The 21,280-nt window shown below is 37.5% G+C and overlaps 1 protein-coding gene and 1 long non-coding RNA gene across 4 annotated transcripts; one reads left to right on the top strand and one right to left on the bottom strand.

The window, feature by feature from the left end:
- The first annotated feature begins 456 nt into the window (after positions 1-456).
- On the top strand, positions 457-2,453 carry LOC130439310 (uncharacterized). Of its 2 annotated transcripts, XR_008909438.1 has the most exons (4): positions 457-659; positions 1,536-1,705; positions 1,937-2,065; positions 2,260-2,453. It is a non-coding gene; the product is annotated as an uncharacterized LOC130439310 (long non-coding RNA). The 2 variants fall into 2 exon arrangements; XR_008909437.1 differs by having other exon boundaries at positions 457-1,705.
- Positions 2,454-6,574: 4,121 nt separating this feature from the next.
- Positions 6,575-20,558, bottom strand: klhl11 (kelch-like family member 11). Of its 2 annotated transcripts, XM_056770928.1 has the most exons (3): positions 19,729-20,558; positions 10,339-10,919; positions 6,575-10,224 (listed from the first exon to the last, which is right to left on the bottom strand). In XM_056770928.1, exons 1-3 carry the CDS (start codon positions 20,250-20,252, stop codon positions 9,332-9,334), a joined length of 1,998 nt encoding a protein of 665 aa, XP_056626906.1. In that variant the 5' UTR covers positions 20,253-20,558; the 3' UTR covers positions 6,575-9,331. The 2 variants fall into 2 exon arrangements, with proteins under 2 accessions (XP_056626906.1, XP_056626905.1); XM_056770927.1 differs by having other exon boundaries at positions 6,575-10,919; positions 19,729-20,555.
- Between the last annotated feature and the right edge of the window lie 722 nt (positions 20,559-21,280).

Genomic DNA, 21,280 nt, shown 5'->3' with positions numbered 1-21,280 from the left:
TTTCAATACATTTATGATAAGTTTGGGTAGTCAATTACGTTTATTTAGAGAAGAAATCATTACAGACTAAAAAGCATTAAAATAGAATAACTGGTTCGTTATCATATGGGAACCATTTAATCGCTAAATTGCACCTATCTTTAAAGCCCCTTTGTCAAAAGGTGCTATGTATAACAGTAAGATGTGTCATAGAACCATTTATTGGTTATAAATGTTGCTATGTAGAGTAGACTGTGAAAAGGTTCTATTATTTAATATTTTGGGGTTCTAACTTTAGGGTCTTTATTAAAAATATCATGCATTTCAATTAAATATGTTTGACACCTTAAATAACCACGGTAGAATTACTTTTGAAATAAAAATATTTAATAAAATAGTTTGACTATTAAATAAAAACAGATTTTAAAGACTGTAAACATGACATATATCACCCATACACTGTAACTAATTGCTGTAAAAACTACAGCGTTATTTTACAGAAGCTGACTGTTTTTTAAATAATACAGAATATTGCTGTAAAGTGCAATGCATTCTGGGGTCACGTGACGGATTAACTCAAATGTACAGAATATTGCTGTAAATTTCAAATCTACAATGGCGGGATGATCTTCAACGGTCGAGATTGGTGTAGTGCGCAAAATGAGTGATTCACACATGTGGTAAGTGATTTATTACGTTTTTTCCATATTTGGTAACTATCATAGTGGTAACTTTATATAGAGGTATCTACATTCGCGTTTCACATTGGTAACCCCGGATTCAACCTCCATCCGCTGGGACCGAATGAGTCTTGCGCGGGGTTTCAGCAGCGCCGTCGCGGTAAGATTTCAAACATTCTCCGTCGCTATAGCACCTGATGACAGAAGTTGTTCATGTTATTTAGAGTTTTTGTACAAATCAGGAGCGAAGTCGGTATGTGACGAGCTACAGTTCATTGTATTAGTAAGTTGATGGTTGTTTTTTTAATGTTGAACATCGCGCACGCCGTAGACTCGGTAAAAGTTACATGCTTCGACAGTTGTGATACCACACTCGGTCGTGATTATTTTCTGGTGTAATTCAAATTTGCAAATGCAGTGACCCGTAAATCGAGAGACCAAATTAAAACAAGTCACCAAAGCTTGCGGTAAGTCGTTGTTCACGGAGGATAGCCCGGTAAAGTGATTAATGTACGTAACCATCTAGATATTCAGTTTATGTAACGGAGGCCAGATGAGAGCTGTAGCAAAAGACGTTACCGACACCCTCATCGTTAGAGCAGGACTGTCTCCCAGATAGGACCGTGGGATGGTGGGAGTGAGACGACCCGTTACAAAATGCTAGTGTGACAATTTCTTGACCGTGACATCCCTAACGTTAGTTAGCTTACATTTCTGTATAAGTACGGTTTTAAGTGTAAATTAATCTGTGTAATTTGCTTAGAGTTTGTTTGTATAGTCACTTATACTAAAATGTAGTTTAAATGGAAAAAGCTTAAAGATAAAATTGTATAGTAACTATTAACTATTGTCACATGTGGTATTGTTTGTTTTAAGACACACTTTGCCATGCAGGCCACTGGATGCTGACTACTGAAGGTTAGGTTGTGTGTGACGGTGCTCAGCACAGCTTCATGTCTGGCCTTCCCACTCTGTTCATAGCATGTTACATATTCAATCTTGAGTACCAGGATGGGGCAAGCGTGTATCTTGGAGTCCAATGAAAGGTATTAGTTGAACAACTTCCTTACCTGCATTTTATAGATATGTTAATGTTATATACCTGTTAAGACCTTTAAAACAATATTTCTCAACGAGAGATGGATTTTTTTAGGGCAAATTATTTAGAAGTCTCCGCTATTTAACACTAGCAAGCTAATGATTTAATTCATGTGTTTTAATATAATATATTTTGTACATTTAATATATAACATTTTGTTTTTCCTGACTCTTTGTAGATATTAATCCAGAGAGTGGAACAAGAAGAAGCATCATCTAAAATGCCAGGAAACAGAAGAAACAGGTTGCAGTGAACCCACATGTTGCTGCTCTACACAATAATGAATTTTCAATGTAATCGATGAAAAGTAAGAAGCACGCACACACACAGACACACACACACGCACACACGCACACACACACATACACACACGCACACAAACACACAGAGATCTCATCATTGAATTACATCATATTATTCTCTGACTGTATATGTTGTCCTCTGTTTTTCTCTGACTATAAATTGAATATCTAACATTATTCTCTTGTTTTGTTTCCATAGTTCTAGCTACTTGTTGTGCTCTGATGGATCAAGATGTGGACCGTTTTACAGACTCACTTGGGCCTTGTTTTGCAATTTTGTTTCATGATGGTAATGTTGGTTAACGCGTTGTTTAAACATGAATGTTTAAAGAGCCATGTTGGATACTATGAAGTTGAAACTGAATAAAATTATTTCATGTACAACAACGTACACAATTCGTCTGTAATGTATTTTTGTATCAATTACAAATTAAAGTCAAATTAAACACTGTATATCCAGTATGCAGAACGTACTGGAAATACAGTGATTTATGTATTTCTTCTAAATAAAATAAATTAAAATCAAGCAATTTGTTGTAAAAAATACAGCATTATACTGTTGCTATTCAAAATTACAGTTTTTCCTGTATTCTGCAATTACAGTAAATGGCTGTAAATTAAATTACAGTACTGTGGCTGTACAATTTACAGTAACTGGCTGGCAACCCTGCTGCCAGTAGTTTACTGTAAATTTTACAGGATTTTTTTTACAGTGTACATAATAAAATAAGACATCAATTATAAATAAGTCCTGTAGCCACTAAAATGTACATATGCCACACCGAATGAAAACATGGACAGCTAAGAGATACTTTAGTGCCTCTATCGCTTTCATGTTTTCAGTCAGGATATTGACACCATCCATTCTAATACTGGCTTTTCACAATAAGGGCCTTACACACAAAATTATTGCTGGTGTTAGCTTTGCTGAAACCTGTACGTTGGATAAAGATTTAACATCTACTAAGTAACTGGGAATATAATTAAAGCCTCAATGAGTCACCACAAGTCAAAATTAACTAAGGAAAATGTATGGAATCTAACGGATAAAGTACAGTCAAGTATTCTTATTAACACACATACTTATTAAGCAGTTATACTTAAATAATTACTACATATATTAATCCTGGTTTATGTACTTTCAGTGCGTTCCCAGTTCTGTAGATTTCCATCCAGACAAGCACCAGACATAGAATCCAGAGAGAAATGCATGTTTAACTAATTTAAAGGCATACAGACACTTCACACTTTCATAAACAACGTGAAATGTTAAACCACTACCGTCAATTTATATTCAACTATTGATAGCTATTGATCCCAATTTGCAGTTTTAAGTTTTTTGATCTAACTATTGCAACATATAAGATGTTCAAGGTCATAAGCTGAAGAACATTCTCTACATTAGAATTAAAGGCCCAATGTGTAATGTTTGGATGGTCTATTAACAGAAATGCAATATAATATAACTACTGTATGTCTTCAGACCTTACATAATGAAGTGATATGTTTACATATCTTAAAATGAGCTATTTCTATCTACATAGAAATCCCCTTGCATGGAATTCGGCATGTTGTTTCTACAGTAGTATGGAAGCAAATAAGAGACATAATGTTTTGAAATTTAACAGCCTATGAATACTTGATTTTGAATTATTTTACTTTGGAAACCATGTATCTGAATTTATTTGTTTCGAATTTACCTCTATGAAATTTAAATATGAAAATTCTTGATTTCCAATATAAAAACCTGAATTTAATGCTCACAAATTCAGTTACAAAAAAAAATCAACTTACAGAATTTCAGATAAAATACATTCAGATTGATCAAATTTGATTGCTCTTATTCCGATCTCAAATTTCAAGTTAATACTTTTCAAAGAAAACATATGTCTAATTCGACTGCTTAAATTCAGATCGAAAAATTAAAGTTAAATATTCACATGGTAACATCCGGGCTACCCAGGATAGGAAAAACAGTTGAGCCCAGAACCCGTCTGCAATTGAACCGAACCATTGAACCGAACCGTCGTCGGTCGAAAAATAATAATAATAATAGTTCCAAAAAATAATTAGCAACTTATGTTCTGTAGAGTCTGATTGTACATAAACAGCAAACTTACCGGAGCGCCTTCGTTTTCCCTAGAAGTCATCTTCTTAACAGGTTTAATATCCGTGCCTTGGCCTCTTTTTGGATCATGCCAGACAGTCAGGTTGTCGTGCTCTGATAGGCCGCCCTACGTCGGTTCATTGGTTCGGTTCAATAGTTCGGTTCAATGGTTCGGTTCAATGGTTCGGTTCATTGGTTCGGTTCAATTGCAGACGGGCTCTGGGCTCAACTGTTTTTCCTATCCTGGGTAGCCCGGATGTTACCATGTATTAATGTATTAACCCCCGCCCAAAGGAATATGCCAAAAAAGGGGCGAGGTCTTCCTTAGAGAAGAGGAAGAGCTGCTGGAGTAGTTTTCTATGATTAAAAACGGTCAATTAACAGCTTCATGACTTTAACAAGCTGTTCTGTGTAATACACTCTAATCATCCAAGTGGATGCTGCACACTAGTGGTGGGTGAGGAGAGACCCCGCTCATATGATTATAAAGCACTTTGGGTGTACAAATATACACAATAAAGCGCTTTATAAATGGCTCATTCATTTATTCATATTGGGTGTGTGCGGTAATGCGGTCGCTGTACCGGTCCGTCGTGGTGAAGAAGGAGCTGAGCCGCAAGGCGAAGCTCTCGATTTACCGGTCAATCTACGTTCCTACTCTCACCTATGGTCATGAGCTGTGGGTCATGACCGAAAGGACAAGATCCCGGATACAGGCGGCCGAAATTAGCTTTCTCCACAGGGTGGCTGGGCGATCCCTTAGAGATAGGGTGAGAAGCTCTGTCACTCGGGAGGAGTTCAGAGTAGATCCGCTGCTCCTCCACATCGAGAGGGGCCAGCTGAGGTGGCTCGGGCATCTTTTTCAGATGCCCCCTTGAGGCCTTCCCGGGAAGGTGTTCCGGGCATGTCCCACCGGGAGGAGACCCCGGGGAAGACCTAGGACACGCTGGAGGGACTATGTCTCCCGGCTGGCCTGGGAACGCCTCGGTGTCCCCCCAGAAGAGCTGGAGGAGGTGTCTAGGGAGAGGGAAGTCTGGGCATCCCTGCTTAGACTGCTGCCCCCGCGACCCGGCCCCGGATAAAGCGGAAGAAAATGGATGGATGGATGGAGGGTGTGTGCGCATAGGCTACCTCTAAAACAATTCTATGAAACGTCTTTTGAGTGCCTGTTTACTATCCAATTTAGGTCCGATAAAAAAAGGCAAAACTAACACTTCTGTTATTAGTGTTAGCATGTTTTTAACTGATAAAGGGAAGTTGATGCCATTGTTACTGTTTTTTGCTAAAAGTTTATGAATACACATCCACTGAGAGGGGCACCCGCTAATCACAACAGCCTGAGAAGCGGAAGCTCGCTGATATGGTATGGGTGGGATATCTTCACACACACTCTAAGCTGAGAACCAATCATGACAGACCTGGTCACCTTTACCAATTAGAGCGTTTCGGAAGGAGCGACTTTATATAGACAGGAAGAAATCCAGTCACTTCGTTAGAAGAGGGACAGCGGTGAACAATACACTTGAAATATTTGAAATATAAATAGTTTTTTTTTCAATTAGAACATGAACATACATTGTTAAACACCCCAAAAACATAATCAAAGCCTAAAAAAAAAGGAAAAGAATCGCTCCTTTAAGAGTTTCTTTGGCAGCAGAGAAAGAGTATGAAACAAAAAGTGAGAAGAATTGTGTTGCATTGCATGACAATGTCCATATTATTTTTAAGGTTTATCTGATAAAAAAAATAGTGTGTTCAACTTCTGTTTATCTTTGTTTTGGTTTTCTTGTATAGCTGCTTTGATGCAATGCAAATTGTAAAAGCGCTATAAATAAAATTACCTTGAATTGAACAGTGAGTTAAAAAGACAACACATTAGATCATGCAGGGTTCATGTTTGTGACTAAAGAATATATATATATATATATATATATATATATATATATATATATATACACAGTATATAGTGCATATGTGTGAGTGAGGTAAACCAGTGCAATTTCAAACTAATGACCAATTGATAATTGAAAGCGCAGGTTTTTCCTTCTTGGCCAACCAACCAATCAAGAGTCTTTAAAAGACTGTGTCATACATAGCAACGGGCTCAACCCCGCCTCCTCACATAGATAAAAAAAATGGAATGGTATTTTCCTTGCTCAAATTTAATCTCAGATTGGTCCTGATTCGTTTTTAAGATAAAACTAATTAGCTCATTTTAAGATAAAACTAAATTTGGGCCCAAAACACCAAGCAAGGATTAAAATAAAAAAGAAAGATTATTACTGTGGACAACCTATAACAAAAATCGTTGTGTGCATTTCCAACATGCAGGTAATGTGTAAGGAGACAAAGCAAACTCAAACATTCTACTGTTTGTCACTTTTTTTAAATATATGCAATGACTGGATATGTTGATCAAGGTATTCTTTTATTTATTTTCATTCAAGAGCCACAATACTTTAGAACACATGCAAAATAACATTTTCTCTTGAAATACAATGACAAAAGCAGAAAAAGAAAATCAGAGCCTTAATACTCTTGTTTGTGTATGATACAACTATGAAAAGGTCTAAATACACATTATCCAAAGCAATTTCTATCTGGCTTTTAACAGTTTTTTATTCAAGAATACTGTGAAATACTTTGGTATGGAATAATGAAATAATGGCTCAGTGTTCGTCAAGTGAACATAAAAATGTTAAGCTGGTCTTGAGCAGTACATCAATGATTGGTTTAAATTTCTAATGCATTATAAAGTGTAATAAGCATTTTTCAAGGAAATCAAATAAATGATTACTTATGGCACAAAAAATGAATAACAAGGCTATTAGCATTTTAGAATATTAGCATGACTGGAAAGAAATGACTGATAAAGTAGAAAGAAATGAAAGACATTTTAATATAGAAATTTGCTTTCTGCAGAGTGGAGCAAAGTTACTGTCAAATGTGTGCACTATTTTAATCAAATTGAGGAATGTACATTTGCAGTTCACTTGTTTTTACATGGCTAAGGATTGGTTCAAATTTTCACTGGTCCCACCACAAGTAAAGGAGTAAATAAATAACATTGTCTAGTTATTCGTTAATATATTTTTATCTATGCATTTTTAATAAATAAGGTTAAGATCCCATAAAGCTTGTAGCCTGACTCATAGAAATGTCAACTATTGTTGAAGACAACTAATCAGTCAGTAATAAAATAAGAACAAACAATCACATTACAAACAATAGCACAGATATACGTAATAAAGCAAACATAAAAATAAAATAATGTGTTTCAGGTTGGTCTAACAGGTAGTTATCAGGTACAAAAATTGAAGAAAGTAATCAAATGTACAGTAAAATAACCCTTCATTCTAGTGTTCATAAATTTAATTTATATTAAACCTAATTAAAGTTATAAAAGCTAATCATGCATGACCAGTGAGCGTTTTCGTCTTCATCCTTTGTTGTTTCAGAAGCATTTAAAACATGTTCATAATGCTTCTGTCCCTTTAAGACCTTTTATCGTTTCACATTTTTTTTTTCTCCCAAAACTGTTTATGTTTACTTGATGTAACACAATGGACTACTTTTACAAGGATACTTGCTAGTATGGGCATTCTGACATCATTTTGAGTGGATATGACTGTTCAAGAGCAAGATGACACAAAAGCGAACTTAATTCAAAATTCTGAGGTGAGACTCCCAAACACCCCGGGAGAACAGAGTTCTCTTTTGCGTCACCTTGCAAGGTATCTCAAGAAAATTCTTTACTTTCATTACGATACAGCACTGGCCCGATTTAGCAAGTGACAATTTTGTCACTTCATATCTGTCTCACATGCTTGCCCCAGGACATTATTGTCGAGCCCTGTTTTACATCAAGTTGAAGACATACATAAAATGTACAGAAGGACATAATACTTAGTTTATGAATATAGAATGTCCAAAGTACATTTGTAACAGCAAATACATTGCTTTTTCAATGTCCGAAAAACACATACAATCATAAAAGGAATTCAAATGACTATAGTGGATTATAAATATCTTAGGAAAACAACAGAGATGTGTAAGATAACATTTAAGGTTTTAAATGTATTTGGAAAACTAAATAAATCATTGCCACTCAAAAATAAGGCAGGATTTTAATGTTACAAAGAGGGTAAACAAAACATTAATTTAAGATGGCCTAAGGGTAAGTATTTCATTACAACTTTAAAAGGAGAACTATTTCTTTACAAAATGAATTGGTAATTATTTATGACATGACTTAGGAATTCCATGAGCATTTGAAGAAGACAATAGAAAAGAAAATGAAAACAATAAGACTACACAAAGATAGTGTCTAGATTAGGTGCTTGTATTTATGAGAAATGACACAAAGAAATACCACCATATTGCATTCCTGGTACAATAAATAAATAATAATAATATTTAATAATAAAAATGAATGGAGCACAATTCGAGTCCAATAACTTAAAGGGTAAAAAAATGTGAGAGGTTTAACTGTGCTGATTTACAAGTGCTAATTTGTTGCTTTGTTTAAAGGTATAGTTCACCCCGAAAATGAAAATTCTGTCATCAGACACCCACCCTCAACTTTCTTTTCTTGTTCCGTTAAACACTTAAGGTGATATTTGGAATAATGTGGGAAACCAAACAGTTCTGGGGCACTATTGACAACCATAGTAGGAAACTACTTTGGAGCTTTGGAACAACGTGGGTAAATATGATAGAATTTTCGTTTCGGGGTGAACTATCCCTTAAATGGTGATTGCCCGCGACTCTTAACAAAAATAATAATAAAATAAAACACAAAATCAGCCAACACAACAGTTATCAAACTGAATGATGACTAAATTACTGCTGTTCAGCAGCTGCAGCATATTATTGTCAAGGCAAATTCATGCAAGGTCATAAAACAACATTTTAAGTGGAAATGTAAAATTTAAGATTTCCTTTTTACATAATTATACGTCACATTAACTGACACATTAAAATATTCTCTTTACCATATTCAACAATTTTATACATCTTCTCTGTAACAAATATCCCAACAGACAAATGAAACAAAACATTCAAATTAAACAAGAACAGGATCAAGGGAATGCTTTTGACACAATGTTCTCTGAATTTCAGCAGCAGTTTGTCTATTGCTCCCCCGGTGGGGCTTTAATGATATTCAGCATTCAATTTGTGATTGCAGCTGTCTCCGTAGAGTTAATGTGCGACGATGTAACTGCTGCATTTGTTGCATACGGTCCCGCTGCCGTGCCAAGTTTTGAGGCATTGGGTAGCGCTGGCAGCCATAAAGAAAGCGGTAGGGGATGCGCACATGGCATGCTGTCGCACGACAGCGTGGCTGGGGCATGGGTGGCAGAAGCATCCAACGCTTGCGCTCAGCACAATAACGATACGCCTCTTTGCGATACTGTTTGTCCACATCATCACTGTTCTTCCAGCCACCAATCACAAACACATCATCGCCAAGAAAACAGATAGCAGCACCCTCGACACTGGTGACTTCTGGAGGAAGACTCTCAAGAATATCATCTGAGATCCTTGTGCTAATCTTCTGCCGTGCAACGTCCTCACGTATGTTGGTGTAGCTCTTGGGACAGCAGGAAGCAGTGTGGTAAAAGTTGGTGGATGCTACAGCCATTTGAAACAAGCAGTAGTTATCAATTAGTGGTAGAGAGTCAACCTCTTGCCATTGCCGACTGACAGTGTCGTAACGAGTAGTAACTGTTTTCAACCCATCATCGCTGTCAGTATCTACAGGTGTTCGTGCTGTAACATAAACATATCGATCTTCAACACTAATGGCCTTGACATCTCTCAAAATCTTGGGGGCCGACTCTAGGTTGTGCCACTTATCCTGGTCAGGCTCATAAACACTCACATCTTTGAAGCCAGGGCTGAAGTTGCCATGACCGCCAATGCTATATAGAATATTTTTGATGCAAGTGAGGCCAAAGGAATGCTTACGTGTGGTGAGGTTGCTCACCTGTTCCCAGGTGTTGCGATTTGGATTGTAGCGTTCCATGGTCTTTGCAAATCCTGGTTCCATGGACCCTGCCACATATACATGTGTATCAGTGGTAGCAATAGCATGACCATCTAGGTGGTTGTGAATGTGTGGTAAATTAATCCACCGATCCTCATACACAAAATATCCTACGCACTCACTCAGGTAGTCACCTCCCTCAGAGACACCACCAACCACCATTATAACATCCATGTTCTGGCCAAACCTTGGTTGGAAGGTGGCCATGTAGGAAGCCCAGAACTCTGTATCCGCAGATTTAAGGTTCTCGAAGCGAATTGCATGACCCTCCACAGCCTCTGAAACAAGCTGGAGGCAGGCTGCATTTTGCACCACCAAAGGCTCATTTTTAACAACTCTTGTTAGATAGGTTGGCTTTATCTGTGGCAAGCGGAGAAGACGAAAGAGCTCCTCAAAATACTCCTCACGCTCTTCTGAGTTCTTCTGAACCCACTTGATGACAGCATCAAACAGAACCTCTTCAGAGTCGACTGTAATTTCAGCATCCGAGAGCCAGTCCCTGACCAGATGGAATGGTAAAGTGTAAAACTCCTCATCTTGGATTACTTTGTGGAAGTTGCGGCGTATCATATCAGCAGCACGCAAGGCCAGCTGATCCAAAGTATACATGTGTGCCAAGCTATGGACGGCCACACAGTTTCCAAGGCTAAGTTTTCTCTTGAGAAACTCTCCACAAAAGTCTTTTAACTGCACCAGCAAAAACCTAAAGGAATGGAAAACAATATCTCTTAGTAAGGAGTTACAAAAACAAACATTAACAGGTATATCATTCTCTACATGTAGTACTGGAGCAGTCTGCATCCCACAGTACTTTCACGCAAAAGCCGATCAGTCTCTGCAACACAGAACAACACACCTTTGTTTGGAGACAGCCTTGTGTCCAAAATCGCTTTCTTCCATACTATAGTATGTCAGAGACCTCAGTATGGACAAAACAGTAGATGAGAAGTACCCAGATGGTCTCTATTGCTTTCAGCAAGATTTTTGAGTGTGCATTGGATGAACACGACTCTATCCTATGATAGACAAGTTTAGCCAAGTAATGTTTCTTCTAGGTTTCTTTTGATTGTTCTACAGGCTTCTATTGTTTGTGAACGTGTACCGGAAGTTCAGTTGGGGTCAAAAAATGCGCATGCACAGTAACGTTTGTTTATGTTGTTAAGTTGAAACCCTCTATAGATTTAATATATTAAAAACACAGCAACATTAAGTTTGGTTTAAAGTCTTTATTTAAACATTCGTTAGATGTTACATGTGAGCGCATGCATTGTTCAATGGAATTTCTTTCTTGTTTCACACTGGATGCATGAGAAGAGTGTCCCGTGAAACGTGTGCGCCCATTGTGCTTTCACGGTGACAGCGTGCATCGTACTGCTGCCTGTTTACAACCAATATAAAAATGCGAGTTTGTCTGTTTTTTTCTACATTTATGAGCGTTTGACAGCGCAGATTATACAATTTATTTTCCCTGCATTATTGAACTTGCAATAAATCGAAGAACATATCGCAAATGTAGTTTTAAGGCCATATCGCCCATATTTAATGTATAAAGAGATGAAGTTTGGTAGCTTACGCAAGCAACCTTTACGCTTTTCTTAGTGTGTACACATTTTTTCAACTTCTCAACCTACAATTTTGGATTTTCCTTTAACAGAGAGATTGTTAATCAAGCTTCAGTGCCCGTAAATGCAGCGCAACACAAATTCACATCCACTATTTAACAACAAATATCTCTTTTGCAGACTGTGTAGTTTTCTTCACAATGAAAGTTTCAAATGCTCATGCATTTTAAAGTTGTGCGTATTTAAACATTCAAGCGAGTAGACTCAGATTTTTCTTCTGACATGAGCATATCTTGCACATCCGAAGAGTATGTGAAAAACACACAAAAGTATGTTATGTCTTAAGTGAATGTAAAAGGTGGATGTGTATAGGGTTGGGTATTGTTAACATTTTAACGGCATTACTATTATCAAACAGTTACTCTAATGGTATTCTTATTGGTACTTTTTGATATAAAAAGACCAATCTGGGAAAAAAATGAACACTGCTTTATTTGAATTATCATAATTAACATTTCTTAATCCAAAATAAATTAAATAAATAATATACCACAACAGAAACAGCAATATTTGAATTATCCTTAAATGTATATTTCTTTAAAAAGAAATATACATCAAAAGTAAGAACAGAATCAACATTGCTTGATCTGCATTAACATAATGATCTCTAGGTCTCTATGTATAATAAATAAACAAAAGTTATCATTAGCAAAAAGAAAGAGTAATGTTTTTAACAAAGGACTACTAGAAACAGCAATACAGGTTTTCTACAGAAATATTTGTCATGAGTCTGCCTTCATGTCATGTCTATTCTTGGTCTTGTGGCAGATTCGTGACGAAGCCTTAGGTTTTATGTGGAGAGAGAGTTCTTGAACCTTTCGGCTTTTCATACTACCTCTCCGGTCCTTGTCTCTGTTCCTGCCATCTCGTTGCCTTTCCTTGAGTGTTTGGTTCCCCACACCGGTCCCTTGTTAATTATCCTATGATAGTCTCCCTTTAAATCCATGTCTCTCGTCTTGTTCTGGTTCGTTTTGTATTAGTCCGTATCTCGTGTCATAGTAAGTGGTCTCGCATATTGCTCTTGCCTGGTCTTTTATGTATTTAGTGTTAATTCTGTCAAAGTCTTATAGAGTTTTATTAGTTACCCTGTTTGCCTGTTTTGTCCCCTCGTGGGACGTTTTTGTTTATGTTTTATATGTCTTGATAATCTTGTATTCCATTGTGTCCCCCATCGTGGGTGTTTTTGTATTAAAGTCTTTTGGTTCCCCGTCCATCGCTGTCTGCACCTGGGTCCTCATGGCAAATCATGACAGTATTAACATGTTGGCCTTCTCTGGCAGAAGCCTGGGCCTCTCCTGGCTTATCTTGTATCTCTCTCTCCTCCTCTAAGAACATCTCTTCCTAGGCATTTCATTGGCCAGTCACATTGGCCTCAACAACCCTCCCTCAGCCTATCCCAATGGAGTTAGTCACTGGCCTCCCTTTAAATCTGGGGTCCATTGATGTGGTCTCATGGTGAAAGGCTTGAATATTCTCATCTCAGTAGAGCTTAGAGAGGGTCTCCCACATCTTCTCTTTGATGACACATGGTGTCGATGTATATAGGATTTTCATAAGCAGGTTAAATTCCTCAGCCTTTTGAAAGTCCTCATCTTTCAGACGATGCGGGTTGTCTTTTATCATCCCTTTTTTTTAAATCTGGTTTTCACATCAAGGATGAGTGAATGTTGTAAGATTCCTGAAACAACAACAAAAACATAGATTTTTAATTATTCACTGAATTTTTTATTAAATTGTTAAATGTAGGAAAGGCAAAACAATCATTTAATAGGTTGAAAAGGCTTCTTACCAAGGAGCTGCTGCTTTTCAGTCAACACTGCTCTGATCCTGACTGTAAATTTATCAATGGAACTTTTGTTTCAATCTGCCCTGGCGTGTGTAGTGCACTGTCACGGTTAAATATCCTGACAGAGGCTGGTCCACCCATCTGATGTGAGGGCCTGTTTTGGCATTTCATTCTCAGTGATCAGATTGGCTTTTCTACCCCATACCATGTAAGAATTAATTTGTCACAGAGAGCTCCTGGAGGGTGGGGTATATTTGGGGTTGAGTATCTTGCACATCTCCCTACAGCAAAAAAAAAAAGATTTGTGTGATTTGTTTAGAATTATTGTGTTTTCCCAGTATGTGACACATTGTTACGGTTCCCTAAAGCTCTTTGACTCCACTGTTGAGATGGGGTGTAGATTTTCAATATAAACTTGGTCACAGCTAGGTGGCACTCATGCACTCTTTCCTTATTAATTTTCGCACTGGGTGTCGGAGTAAAGGGATTTGTGGGTTGTCTTGGGGATGGACCAGCATTATGTTCAGACCCCCGTTCAGACCACCAGCGACAGTGACCGTTGGCAACAGGAAATGGGCGTGTCTAGCGACTCCACAAATTTGAGATTTGCAAATGATGAGCATTTTTCGGGAGCGACTATCAATTGGTGTACAGCAGCGGTGTACAACTGACTCCTGTCAGATTCTGCAGGGTTTGTTTATAATGTTTATTGGACACACCTTCTATACATAGTTTTCCTGTAGCTCAGTGGTTAGAGCATGGCGCTATCAACATCAGCATCATAGGATTAATCCCAGGGATTGCTCATACGCAGATTTAAAAAATGTAAAGTATAATAAATAAAAGCGTCTGCCAAATGCGTAAATGTAATCGCTGACGGTCTTAAGGCAGACTTAAAAAACATTTCACAATCTAAAATGGGTAATTGAATTTTTCTCTAAATATTAAGGTATTTGTATGTTTATTTTGTGTAGATACTGCACTGAATTATTTCAGTTTTCAGTGTAATAAATTATTACAAATAAAGTTTTTTTTGGGGGGGGGGAATAAGGTAGTAGAAATTAGGGGTGTATTCATACCGAACCGTCACAGGCAACATTCCAAATATAGTCCCTTCGAAGGACAGAGCCCTTGTATAAAAGCATAAAACCTGTTTGCAAATAAACAATACATTTTATATTTTGAGAAGTTTTATATAATATTGTTTATATATTATATAGCATATTTTTAAAACTTTTTAAAATATAAAATGTATGTTAACTTGCAAACAGTAAGGTTTTATGGTTAAGTTATGCCATTAAAACAGCGACATCTGCTGACGGACATAATGCATTGTTGTCTAACGAAAATGAACGATTATTTATGTTTTGTTTAGTTTTCTATGATTTTTTCCCACGTGGATTACTGACAAGGTTTGTAGTGTAAGTATGCTCAACTAAAGTTGGGGTATTTTTTTAGAGGTCGACCGATATTGGATTTTGCAGATAAAGATAACTAAGGTGGTCATTATCTACGGATTACGATTAATAACCGATAGGTTTTTTAATGGTTTATTTCAAATAAAAAAAAAACACAAAGTAAATTGGCAATGAAGTGTATTACATCAATAAACACATTGCTTGAACCGCTAAACTGTATTGTACTTTTAATTAAAACACATAAATATTAACTAGATTAATAAATATCAAACTCCAGAGTATGATTTAAACAAAATGATAAATGTAAATTCTAAAATTGTAATTATTTTAAAAATTCTTGGCACCAAATTAGCAGAACAATGGATCCATTGTAATATCTTACAATATATACTCTAAAAGTTTCCCGTGTGTGCATGCATTGCATGAATGCTTGGGATGGGCGATATGGCCCTAAAACTCTATCACAATAATTCCAGGTATTTGATGTGATAGCGATAAAAATGAAGATTTATCTATAACACCATCCTCCTCTGTTTTTTGCGTAAAGCTATAGTAGCTGCCCTGTAGATGTCAAAAAATTGCAGTGTTTTCACGCGCAACGTGTTCATGTAACCAAAGGGTGGCGCTGCCAATAACAACGCACCTAAAACCTAAAGGCTGTCATTCAAGAGACAGTAGAGGAAAACATTTTCTCACAACAATTGTTAACGAAGTTACGCACACTGTAGACCCGCGTGGCATAACGGATATGATAAATTGAGACGGTGTCAAAAATGAGTTCTGTGCGTGGGGGTCCTTTAATAAAATGAATGAGAATAAAGTGCAGTGCAAACTCTGCAATGCAAAGCTGGTTTATCATGGATCAACAACTACGATGCACAATCATTTGAGGGCGAAGCACCCATCAGGTCCATCCACAGGTCAGCAATCAGTTGCTAGTTTTAGGGTAAGAACAACCAATTTAGATGCCAGACGGGCGGAGCAAATAACGGCTTTAATTACTACGATGATCGCTAAATTGTGCTTGCGATCGGCTTTGTTGGAGGAGAGGGTTTTAAAAATCTTATGGAGTTTGTACAGCCCGAGTTTACTGTTCGTCTAGAAAAACGATCACTGCCAGACTGGAGAAATTTTTTCATGACAATAGAAACTGAAGCCTTTTGAGCTATTAATTCATGAAATCGTTCCGGACTGTTAATAAATGCCTTCATTCGGTTAATATGCTTTAAGGTGTTTTAAGTCTGGTGTAAAATCTTTATGGCTTTATTATATTTTCCTTGATCAACCAGACTGTTTTTTAGTTGGTATAAATGTGCATGCTCATATTTACAAGGAAATGTCCAAGCATTATGAGCGGTTGATGTTGATCGACGTACTGTTAATAAGTGCGGTCATTCGGTTGTTAATATATTAATGTTTCAGCGCATTATCTTAATGCATGGCTTTATGTAAGACTGCCTATTCCATAATAAATAAAGCAGTGTCGTCAAGGATTTAAAGCTTAAATGGGGGGGAGGGGTGCGAATTTCGAATAATCTTCGAATAGTTCTCATCGATCTTCGAATATTATTTTTGCTTTAAATGCCCATACCTTATAACAACTAAAAGGAAATTCCAAATTTGCAAGTGGCACATGCGTGAGTACTTGTAAGAAAATACTCACGCTGTCTTGAAAATGGTAGCAAAATGAGACCATATAGTCACAGTCTGGAGCCTTGGTGTATTTCTTATACCCCCGTCATCGCTGATGCTGAGCTGTGCAGTCTCTTGAATGTACGGGTGCCTCACTGTTCTCGCAAAAAAACAATCCACCTTTTTTGTTTCGATAACACAAAAAAAAAAAAATCTGTGAATCGATAAGAATCGCAAGAAGACTGAATCGCGATTCATATGTAAATCGATTTTTCACCCACCAATATTACTTATCATGGAAACTCTCGTAACATATGAGACCTGCGATTGCGGTGAATTCGCCACATGTAATACAGATGTGGTGAGGTCATTTATAAATCACAGGAGGTCTCCAGATATTACAAATACTGTGTGAAAACTGTGAATGGGGCTAATGTGTAACCTAGCGTTACACCTCAAACTAAATTCACAGAAGGCTCCAACTACGAAACTATAATCCAATCAAAGCAGTGGGTGTTTACTTATAAAGTCTTCAAAAACAGTCGTTTGTTGCAGCCCTAGTGAAGAGCGATAAAGAACTACAGTACAGACCCCATGAACACCAGTTTATAACACTAGTCATATGCTGTACTCTCATTGTTTGTGCATATTCATACTTCATTGTTATACATGTTGTTCCTATTGTAAACATATAATATACCCAGAAGATAAATAAATAATACATCTGATTATTTACATTTACATTTAGTCATTTGGCAGATGCTTTTATCCAAAGCGACTTACAGTGCACTTATTTTACAGGGACAATCCCCCTGGAGCAATGTGGAGTAAAGTGTCTTGCTCAAGGACACACTGCTGGTGGATGCTGGGATCGAACCAGCAACCTTTGATTTACAAGTTTAGTGGTTTAACCCACTAGACCACCATCTCACACCATGATTATCACAACTTAATTTGATATCTTTAGTACATTTTCATAACTTTCATACATTTTAACTATGGTGAGCATTTAAATGAACTGTAATAAATAAATAAAGGAAATCAATCAAAGAAAAATTAGGTATAAGATATACAATTATAATGGGAGATTGTTTCATGAAATATATTGTAGCCATGAAATAAAGTTACTCATTCTGTGAAATAGGTTTTTGGCCATTCCGCCCACCTCTACATAAATCAGTGTTTCCCCTACCATTAAATAAGGGGGGCGCCCCGCCCTCCTAACGGCTCGCCCCGCCACCCTTGGACGTCAAGTAAATTTGATTTGATTTTCTTTATAGCGCCAGATTACAATTTGTTATTTTATTAAACAAACTAAATAACCCTTAAGTAATATGTTATTTATCTTATTTCCACGATGGCATGTCTTTTCTGTCTGTGTTTGCGCGTTTACAATTATCCCAATGAGTGCGCACACGCGCTCACTCACACACAAACAAACATTAGCGGACAGAGAGCGCGCGGCGGGAAATATGTCGCTTCAATCAGATGAAAACCAAATGAAAATATTTGCGTTTTTTAAGCGCTCACAGGGAACTAAAGATGGCAAAACTCACTCCACTGCGAGTAGCAGCCGGAGTAGCTCTCCTGCTCCAAGTCTAAGTGTTGCGCATCCTGCCCCTGACAAGCATCAAAAGTCCATTCATCACCGGATGGCGGTTAAAATGTATATTAATGAATTACATGCCGCTTACTATTTACATATGTGTGTTTAAAATGTTTTTAGTCAGGACATTGTAAATCTGCTGATTAAATAAGACGAGATATTTAATACGCTATGCAGATGGCTCCGTGTTGTATGGGAATGTCACGTGATGACGTTCAGAACAGCGTCCGCGTCTGACAGGATTATTCTCCAATAAATGCATCATAGAAATAAAACCGTCTAAAAAAAAAGCCCATTTAAAATTAGTTTATCATATAAAAGTATTAACTAACATTAACGAACAATGAATGAGCAATATATTTGTTAGTATTTATAAATCTTTTTTTAGTTCTTTACTTTTTTAAGCTCTGGCCCATTAATATTAACAAATACTTCTATACATTTAACAAAGGTTACTTGCCAAAGTCAATTTTAAAAAGATTTAAATACATTTATTTATATTTATATATAACATTTTTTAAATTTTACAAAGCATTACCCTCCCAGACAATCAATGTATGTGACTAGATAGATAGATAGATAGATAGATAGATAGATAGATAGATAGATAGATAGATAGATAGATAGATAGCACATAAGAATGAAAAGGAAATGATTTCTCGTCAATTTTCCCCAACCCAACCCCAAAGCTGTAAACCTAGGGGAAACACTGTAAATGTTTCTTTTTTATTTGGCTTCGGCCAACAATTTCCATATCAGTGCATCCCTACAGATCACACTTTTGTCCGTCCCATTTGGGGCCCAATTTTCTGCCTGTAACGCCCGGGCCCAAAGGGGCATGTTTGCTGGGGTATAGATATTTGTGCGTTTTGCACTTTCGAGATGCTCCCTAACTTGGCTAGCACTTTGAGACTACAGCTTTTATTTTTTCCACTTCGACGCGTATTATTATCCAACAATGCCAACATTGTATTTGACAAAAATATGCTTTACTTCACGTTATGAAAAAAAGATACAGTGTGACTCGCCACTATTTCGGAATACAAGTCCATCGATGTTGAAGAAAAGATCGAATGTCTAACAAATATCCGATATAAAACAGCTGCATCATAAAGCGTCGATTTCGATCGAATTGGATCTTCTAGAATAGTCTGCGAAATTTTACCTTTTGCATGTTAACGTTGCAACGTTCCCATATGACAGAAAAGCATTACTATTGAAAGTCCACTTGATTCTGCAATGTCTCAAACCGCTAAGTTACTATTGTGTGTTTTATAAGACACACACATATTTACTGACGCCAAGACGCGTTAAGACCAATAATGTCAATCAACGCCGCCAGCATATGACGCTGACAAAGTGGATTAGCCTCCCATGAATGACATAGACCGTAATTACCAGAATTGTACCTACGCAGAAAACGTTAGCTCGCTATAACATCCTCTCACCTGTCCGCTAGCTCCAAGACCTCATGCACATTTGCGGTGCTCACTCGGATTTCGCCAGTGTACATGAACTGGATGACGCTCTCCACCGTTTCTTGGTCGAGGCCCGCCTGGTTGCTCCATTCCTTCATCTCCACCCGCCGCGAGACTGACTCCGAAAACTGACCACCGAGTAGCGGCGTGAAGTAATCCGTTGCCGCGGCCAGGACGGAGCGGTGCGCGGTAAACTCGAAGCTACTGGGTGAGCTACTAAACGCCAGTGTCACGTCGCAGAAGAGCCCGAGCTTCCGCTGCTCGTTTTGCCGGCGAGAGAGCTCCGAGCAGTGCGTTGCGGACGCGAAGTCCTCTGCTTCTTCAGATTCCCCATCCCCTGCTAGAGCGCTGGCCGTGCTCGGACTGCCGCTATTTCGGCCTGCGTCCTCTGGGTTTGGGGCTGCTGCGGCCATCTCGACATCCGCAACGTCGATTCGCAAAGTGCGCAATATATTCAGACGGTAGAGTACACACCAACAGGCACACTCCAACATACACACTAGATAACGTAAACAGTGCTGCGCGCACGCGCACTCTCGTCACTTAATACAGGAGTGACGTTATGAGAAAAAGAAAATGGTGTATCGGTTTGATTGTTCTGGATAGAAGGGATACAGCTACGGCCGGAAGTGATGCAAAATCTCGCCCTAAAATTACAATAAATTACAATATGCCTATAGCTACCCTAAACCTAACCCTACAATAATATAAAAATAGTTATTAACTGTTGTCAGCGTGAGCAAAAATTATGCAGTATTGAAGTGCGCATGCCCATTGGAGGTAGCTGTATCCCTTCTAGCCAAAAGTGGCTGAATCGCATACTGTCATACTATACAGTAGGCAAAAAGAAGTAGGCGAACAATAGATCACCATTAATGTGCACTTTAAATACACATAAGGCAATGCAACTAGTCAAATCAATTTGTGAAAGTTTTCACAAATAGTGTTTAGTGCAAAGAGAGTGTTGTTCACCATTTTAGGCCATTTGTTAAGTGGCGATGGACTCACATAACCTGTAAACTCATTTTCCTTTCACATGAAGGACTCAAGGAATGTGTTTTAGCCTAATACTGATCTGTGAAATGTTTCACAAATCTAAAGAGTCATTTTTAACTCAAAAACATAGAATAGGGTACCGCAGGCAATTTTTAGGAATAGTATGCCTGTTCCTTTTAAGCCATAATTCACTATGATTATGCATTATATAAAGCCATTTTAAGTAATAAAGTCAATTTGTGAACATTTTTATGGTGACCTAACAATGACGCAGATTTTTTATGAATAAGCATGAGAAAATTGCAATGCCATTTGTGAAACTATCTATATAAAGTAAGCAACATGTGAAAGAAAAAAAAAACACTGAAACAATTCACCAATCACAACGGTACAGTTACTTGTATGACTCACTTGTCTTGTTTAATTTACAAGCTTATTATGTATAATATCTCAAACCGTTAATAATATTATACATGACATAATAAACAGGTGTAAGATTATATAAAAAAAGACGAATTTGTTCGTG

The sequence above is a fragment of the Triplophysa dalaica genome, chromosome 17, assembly GCF_015846415.1.
Source record: "Triplophysa dalaica isolate WHDGS20190420 chromosome 17, ASM1584641v1, whole genome shotgun sequence".
NCBI classification, from domain to species: domain Eukaryota; kingdom Metazoa; phylum Chordata; class Actinopteri; order Cypriniformes; family Nemacheilidae; genus Triplophysa; species Triplophysa dalaica.
This window is presented reverse-complemented; position numbering and strand designations above follow the sequence as displayed.